General features: G+C 39.5%; 1 protein-coding gene across 2 annotated transcripts in view; it reads right to left on the bottom strand.

Moving 5' to 3' along the window:
- The window catches only part of SHCBP1 (SHC binding and spindle associated 1), a 35,896-nt gene extending 28,914 nt beyond the window's left edge, over positions 1-6,982 (bottom strand). For both annotated transcript variants that reach the window (XM_071209187.1, XM_058280076.2), the window contains exons 1-4: positions 6,849-6,982; positions 4,415-4,582; positions 4,116-4,231; positions 2,501-2,709 (exon numbers count right to left, since the gene is read on the bottom strand). In XM_071209187.1, the coding sequence (XP_071065288.1) occupies positions 2,501-2,709; positions 4,116-4,231; positions 4,415-4,582; positions 6,849-6,957 (602 nt within the window). In that variant the 5' untranslated portion in view covers positions 6,958-6,982. The remainder of the gene's footprint in view (positions 1-2,500; positions 2,710-4,115; positions 4,232-4,414; positions 4,583-6,848) is intronic.
- Between the last annotated feature and the right edge of the window lie 1,220 nt (positions 6,983-8,202).

The following is an 8,202-nucleotide window of genomic DNA, read 5'->3' as shown; positions in this document are numbered from 1 at the left end:
GTTACCAGAGGTTCAGAAGGGGAGAGGGGAGGGATGAATAGGTGGAACACAGGGCGTTTTTGGGGCATTGGAATTGTTCTGTATGTTACTAAAATGAGGGATACATGACATTATATGTTCATCAAAGCATATAAGCATTTTACAGTGCAAAGTGCAGTTTTATTGAGATATATTCACACATTATACAATCTATCCAAAGTGTATAAACCAATGGCTTTTAGTATAATCTAAAACTTCTCTAGAAATAAAACGACTGGAAGAAAACACAAAATAACAAAAAAATTTCTGGCTCCCCAGTTGCCCTCAGAATGAAGCCCAATTTTCTCAGCTTGGTGATATTCCACAGACTCATAATCTCATTCTAAACCACGCTTTCTAGCTCAGAGCTCCTGCATGCAGACTGCGCTCTTCTTTACTCACTCCACCCCTCAACCCCCACCAAAAAAAAAAACTCTTCCAATTTCATATACACATCAAACTATTCCAAACCTTCAAACCTTTGTAACATGCTGGCAAGGCTGCCAGAAGGGACTCCCAAATTATATTTACATTTTATGAGTCGGCTCAAACATCATCCTCACCAGTATATTATAGCAGGCATTCACATCTGCTCCTCCTTCAGTGTTTATTCTCTTAGGCAAGAAATATGAGAATGAACCTTGACTTGTCCCTCACCCTTACTCTCCACATGCACTCCACCCTCACATCCTGGCCATTCTACTTCTCAATAAGCCTCACTGTCTTCTCCATATCCCCTCTTGCCTTTGAACTGGTATCCCTATTCCATCTCCCTCAATTCATTCTCCACATAGCAGCCTTTTAAAACAGAAAGCTGATATATTCAACCTTGAATGAAAATCCTTCAGCGGACTCCCTTGCTCTTTGAACATGAAGATTGACTGTATAGGCCAACTTATCAGCCCTGCCAACTCACAAACCTCATTTCCTAGGTCTCCCCAATACTGTCTGTGCTCCAGGCACACTGGTCTTTCAGGTCTTAAAATCACCAAGCTCCTGACACTGTTCCCTATCCCACTCCACCACAACCTGTTTCATCTAACCCTTTAGACCAAGTTCCAATGTCATTGTCAAGCCTTTCTTGACTCCTGAACCATATAGCAGCAATCTAATATGGCCTTAGAACACTTCATAGCACTTTTCACAGTTTACAATCACGTATGTATCTGTGTGTAATCACTGCAACCAGGTTCATTTCCCACCTTTACACTGACAGCTCCTGATGATGACGATTGTGCCTATTTTATGCACCTCACCCTCAGTCAGGACCCTGCACTCAAATATTTATTGAATTAAAAAAAAAAAAAAGAAAATCCTCATAATTTGATCTTTTCTGGGCACTGGCCCTTCAGACACATCATTACCAATTCCAGGTACTTGCCTCTCTACTAAATTCAATACCCATAAAGAAAGTTTAACTCCCTGATTCCTAGTGTTCTAAAATCATTCCTTTACTTTCAAATGCTTTAATTGCTGGGTTTTACAAAAAGTAATAGAAACATAAGGGAGTTATTCTGTTATGGGAAAAAAAAACAGTTTTTTAGATTTATGTTGCGTGGCCTGATATTGAACATCTAGGGTTAAATGTTCTTGCATACAGTTAGGAATTTTCCATAAGATATCAGAGTCAGGGCATGAAACACGCTGCTTCTTTATGGGGTATTCAAATTAAGCTCGGCAAAAGTAGGATAATTTACTAAATTGTGTAGAAACTGGCCAGTACTTTTTAAACTACAAAACACCAAGAAATATTATTAGCATTATGATCATTACATTATCCTCCCATTTAGTACCTAGAGAAATATAAGTCCATTTCTAAAGAGCTAAAATTAAGCCTTTAGTGAATATATTTACATACAGAAAATCCAAACAGCCAAGAACTATCTGATCAATGATATACTTGAAAAACATACATATTTTATCTAAATATGGGCTTTCCTTCTCATTTAAGGAACAAGAGGTATATCTGTACAAGTTGAAACCACCTATGCCAAAAATCACTCCCCCATGTATCCTAGAAGATGCTTTCTTTGAACAGACATCCTTGAAAAAAACTGTGTTAGTCTAATGAGTGCACAGATCATGGTATATAGCTCTTTCTTCACTTTATCTTTCCTTCCTTTTATATTCAAATATACTAATCCCAGAACTTCTAAGGCAGTTCCTAAATATATATAACACAAATCAAGAATCCCCTATCTTTTGTTAATATTTGGGAAAACCAGGGGCAGGGCATATAGGAATTTTTGTACTATTTTTTTTCCTCCATTTTAAGACTGAAATTATTACAAAATGAAGATTTTAAACATATAAAAATATTTTTAATATAAAAAGACTCCTATCTTTGAATATTCTTAAATATTGCAAAGATGCAATAACCAAGTTGACAGTTTTTAAAATCTGGTTCTAATACAGAGCAGAATTCCTTTGTTTCATTTGCAGTTTCTAGCCACAAGATAGTTTTATCAACTTCTCTTCCTACCTGATGTGCTCAATTGCAAGTGCAGTCTGGTCAAACACTCCCGAGTCATCAAACACCACCCACAGCTCCTGCAGGGGTAGCTGATGATCCTTCAGCTCTAAGAGCTCTTTCATGCACTCCACAGTAAATGTGCTCACTTGAGATTCACAGAGGTATGGTTCAGCAAGCCTCACCACTGCCTTCAGGGCTAAGAAGTCCACATCTGTGACCTGGAATGTATTAATAAAATAAGCCAACTTAACACATGGAAAATTAAAATTAAGACTCACATATAAAACACTAACTATAGCCTGATTTTTTTTTACAACATGAAGTTGGTATGTGGGAGAGAAGCTCCATCTATTACATAAAGGATAAACAAGACAGACCCGTCTCTTACCCTCATGGAGGTTATGTTATAATCAGCAAGACAAATAAACAAACAAATGAGATGGTGACAGTTATGTAACAAAAAATAACTGGCAGGGATGGTCTGGTTTTGCTAGGATGGTCAGGGGGAGTCACTTCTGAGCCCAGACAGTAAGGATGAAAAGGAAGCAGCCATCCAAAGGGCCAGGGAAGGTATAAAAGGTGCTGTGGCAGATATAAATTTGGCAGCTGGAGGAGCAGGAACAACACAGGTATGGGGGATAGCATAAGGAGATGACGTGGAAGAGAGGGGCAAGGAGAACAGAACATCCAGAACATGAAGGGCCTTGGAGGAGCTTGGATATTATGTGTTCTCTAGCACAGTGAGGAGCCATAAAGTCAAACTAGGCCCTTGGTAAATGCAATGAATTAAGGGCTTTGAGGAAGATAATGACACATCTCCCTTTTAAAACAATGACGCTGTTTTTTAGAGAACAAACTGGTGTGGGGGTGAAGGGAGACTCACAACCAAATCAAGAGGCCTGCACTACAACCAAAGATACTTACATAATCCAAAATTTAAAACTTCACGAGGGAACAGTAGCAAACTACTGCCTAGTACATAATCACTGCAGAATATGATGGTGTATTCTAAACGAGCAGCAGCAACAACATGGACTCATACTCCCTGGTTTAACATTTTAGTTTACAGGGTTTTTTGTGGTCCAGTTAACAAACACTGAGAAAAATTCATAATTGTAATTAGAGTGCAAATTTAATGTAAAGGCCCAGTCAGTTGAAAAATAAGATTTTTTTTACCTTTTGCAGTGGGCACATTATCAAGAAATTAACCACATACCTACAAATTTGTTAAGGAAAAAATAGGCTGGTTTTAAACTGCCTATTTGGTTTGAGTTACTTAATGAGCTACAGCTAAGAAGGTAAAAAATTAATTGAAACTCACTGACTTCATAATTAGGCCCCCTATTTTCTAAATGATCTCAAATATCTCCTCCATTTCATAGGTTTATAATCCATTTCCCCTTGTCAAAGACACTGAAAAGTAAACCACCACCATTCTCTGCCACTCCTCCTCAGTTGCCTTTAAATGTGTAGAACACTTTCTACACCATGGCAATTAGATGTGAAAAACATGTTATTTTCAATCAGCTCATAAACTTTAATTAAAAATAAACACTTTGGCTATATCAGTCTCAAGAAAAGTGCTTTTAGCTAGAGACAAACGTCTTAACAGAATTAAATTTACCTCAACCAGCACCTCAAACACATTAGTGTGCCAGACTGCCCGCCATCCAGATGGTTCAAGGACCTTCTCCAAGAACTCAGCTGTGAATTCCCTTACTTCAGAGGCCTTGCAGTCAGCTAGGAACAAATTAAACACAATAAGAACTGGGACTGCGTAATGCAGAAAGTTAATAAATTCATTAAATCTGCATCTCTCAGACCCAACAACTGGCCAACTGGCCATCTGAGAGACAGAAATAGATCATCTATTTATACAAATTAAAAATACAAAAAAAAAAGCAAAAAACAGAACGTACTTACCTAAAATGTAATCCTGATAGGCTCTAAATCGTTCATAGAACAGAAGTTGATTTGTGTGGAAAATTTCTGGAAAAAGTGTTTTCCCTTCTGGCACAAAACTTTGTAAACTAGTGCCTGCCTTATCACAATCGCTACAATCACTGCATGAGTCTCCATCTTGGAACAAACCTAAAAGAACAATAACAATAAGCAGGCTCAACTTTCCCCAATATTTCCAGTGTTTGTAAAGTGCTTCTATTTTCATATCCTTGCATAAAATCTCACGCAGAGTACAAGCAAAGCTTTGGGGACAATGCTTTACTTACCTCTGTCATTGTCAGAAGAAACTTGTATGCAAAGCTTAAAAATACCTCAAAATCCAAGTTCTGCTTCAAAACTATAAGAGCTGAAGAGCTTTCACTTGTTAGTTTTTTGTTGTTTTTATTCTGTGAGGTTTTGGGGGGAGGCAGAGGAGAAGGGTTGCTTTTTAATTCAGTGGAAGCCACCCAAGTTCTCCTTAAAAGGATAAAACTATGATATTTATTGTAGTTAACAGCTTATAACGGTCAAGTCTCTTGCAATCCTTTTGCTGTAAAGCTGCACCAAAATCGGGATATGACTGATTTCCTATACTTCTCACACAAGCTGAAGCCTGCCTTTATTTCCTACAATATCAGTCTGGCAAAGGCATCTCAATAAACAGTATTTGGGGAATCTTAATGCATAAGGTTTATTTCATTAAGGCTACTAGGTTCTTCCTCACTAATTTCAATGACTGTTTCTAAGGAAAAGGTTAGAAAATGCTAATCTCATTAGGTTTAGTCTGTGTGTAATTATGTTTCATAAGGCATGACTCAACCAGTGGCATATCTAATTATGTGTTAATAAGATGTTTTTAATAGATGAAACAACTTCTAAATAAACAAATGCTGAGGATAGCATTTCAACTAGCAGAGAAGTTGGTTTCACAGAGGATATCTGAGACTGTTAATAGCAGCAGTTTGTCCCCTGTTCACTTTTATTCTCTCCTTCCCTTTTCTCCTTCTTTCAATTTCTTTGCTCCCGTTCAAGCCACTAGAATTACTTTCTCTACAGATAATTCACATATACTCAAGGGTCTACTGCTCTCAGACAAACATGGTTGCACATGAGCCTTGGAAGTCATCAATACCTTACTAAGAGTGTGACAAAAATCTCTCTATGCCTCAATTTCCTTGGCTATAAAAGGAGGATAAAATAATATGCCTACTTCAATTAATTAAGATAATTAAAGTACCCCAAGGATTCAAACAAATATTTGCATACTTATGTTCATAGCAGCATCATTCACATTGAGTTAAATAAGTCAGACATAAAAAAAAAAAAAAAAACAAATATTGTATGATCTTACTTATATGAAATAGCTAGTATAAGCAAATTTCATAGAGACAAGATAATTGATTACCAGGAGGTGAGGGAGATAGAGAGTTATTGCTTAATGGGTACAGAATTCCTGTTTGAGGTGATAAAAAAGTTGGAATAATGGATGGTGGCAATGGTAGCACAATATTTTGAATTGTACCCATGAAAGTCGTTAAAATGGGAAATTATCATTTGTATATGTTACTACAATGAAAAGTTAAAAGAGACTGTAGAAAAAAATAAAATATAATGTCCCCATCATGCAGTATATATAAATGTTTGTCAAATATGCAACGCCTTCCTTCAACACAATTCTTTACAGCCAGTTTGGAAGTAATTACTCTTCTCACATCATCTCATTCATCTTTGCAGTTACATAGTTTTCCAGATGGGAAAACTAAGCCAAATGACTTTTGCCAGTTCGCCAGGTTAGTTATAAGTGAAATTAACTCACTCATATTTCTCAGTTGGCCAAGACCCTTTCCACCACACAATTTAAAATATTTGAATAAAAGCCTGACCAACTTCAAATGTCAGGAAAAGCCTAATGCATGGAGCATGGAGAAGCAGAATGGACTGGGAATTTGCAGACCTGGGTTCTAACTCTAGTCTCTGTCCCAAATTAGCTCACCTAACCGTGGGCTGCCACCTGCCTTTCGAGTACTCAGGAAATCTAACTAGGCCAAACATTCAAGCTTTCGTCTTCTGGGGAGGAGAATGTGGTTCATGATCTTCTCGGACGTGGGACGAGACATGAGCCCGTACTCCATGCCTCAGGGTGCACGAAGCGCCTTGGGGCCCATCCCGGCATCCAACTAAGGTTGAGAGTTCCCGGTTCCGTCGAACTCGATGTCTCGGAATACAGGGGCCCTGGAGGAACTGGGAGAGGAGCAGCCCCGGTCCCAACTTGGACGTCCTGACAAATGTGTCGGCCTCGCATAGCCATCCGCACGGCCCTAGCCAGCCGGATCCGGAAGGCCTGGGACCCTGGTGCCTCCGAGATGTCTGGCCGCTGGGAAGTGGGTCCTCGGGTTCGGATATGGCAAGCGCTTACCTTTCTCCAGGCGCGCCGGTTCCTCCTTGGCCACCCAGCTGGTGCGCTCCGGCTCTGGAGCCATCACTTCTGACCCCAGACCGCTACCCACCAACAACCCGCCCGCCATTTCAAATTTCCGCGGGTTGACGCCTCAGCCCAGCAACGTGATGACGCCGGGACTTCTGATTGGGTAGTCAGGCGGAGGCTCTTACCAATTAAAGGAAGATTGTGTGCCGCCATTAGGCACCAGCCCCGCCCCTCCCCGTCCCCCTCCGGTCTCCACTAAGGTCGGTAACAGCGCCTCGGCGCCACCTGCTGTCTGGACGGATGGCTGTTGTCGCTCAAGCTCCTGATCTTCTGAACAAACCGAATAAAATTCAACCTGGACAAAGTTGATTTGGGGCATAATTTCGAATGATTTCCAAAAAACTAATAGGGCAAGCCTGAAAATGGGAGTATAACAGAAAAGGCACTGGCTTAAGAGACAAAACACACCATGTTTTGACTTATTTCTGCCGTTACTTGTGTAATCTTGGGTAGGTCACTCCATGTTGCCTAAGCACATCTTCAACAGAATCAGGATCTTGGTCTAGGTCGCCCAAACCTTTCACCACCAAAAACCAGCTTGCTTGCTTGCTCTCAACTAACGCACACACAACTGAGTGAATATTTTCTAACAATGTCAAATTATATTTATTACCTAAAAGTATATTTTACTAATGTTATTAATCAAAGGCCTCCAATAATCTCTAATCTCCAATAATAATCACTAACATTTATTGAGTACTAAGGGCAAAGCACTCTGCCTCATACTTTACCTGCATATCTTATTTAATCTTCAAAAACCATTCTATGAGACAAGTAGTCGTATTTTTCCCATTTTACATGATAAGGATATAACTTCAAGAATTCAAGTAACTTGCCCAATTTAATGCAGCAGAACTGACATTTGAAACCATTAGACTCCAGAAGCTGCTCTTTAATGGCTTTGCTAGACCATAATTATAGCTGAGACCAGCCACAGGTAGCAGAGGTTACCAGGACACCAAGCAGGATGCATCCCACAGAGGACATGTCATGACAGCCTGTGCAGTCTTGTCACTGTAAAGCATTTCCATTTATTGCTTTCAAGGAAAACCTTGGGTTAAAGTCCTTCTGGTCCCTTATAGCTGAAACAAACTGGAGCCAGGAGAGCCAACTGTGGAAACCTGCATTTAATCCAGCTAGCTTCTCCAATAAACAAGATTTCTTTGACACTTGAGTGCAGAGTCTGACCTTACATTTATTCATTCACTGAACAAATATTTATTGAGCACTACAAGGGATTCAACATGAAAATAAAAGAATAAAATCGAGACTAGCATCAGGCCTT

This window comes from Dasypus novemcinctus, chromosome 18, assembly GCF_030445035.2.
Source record: "Dasypus novemcinctus isolate mDasNov1 chromosome 18, mDasNov1.1.hap2, whole genome shotgun sequence".
NCBI lineage: Eukaryota > Metazoa > Chordata > Mammalia > Cingulata > Dasypodidae > Dasypus > Dasypus novemcinctus.
This window is presented reverse-complemented; position numbering and strand designations above follow the sequence as displayed.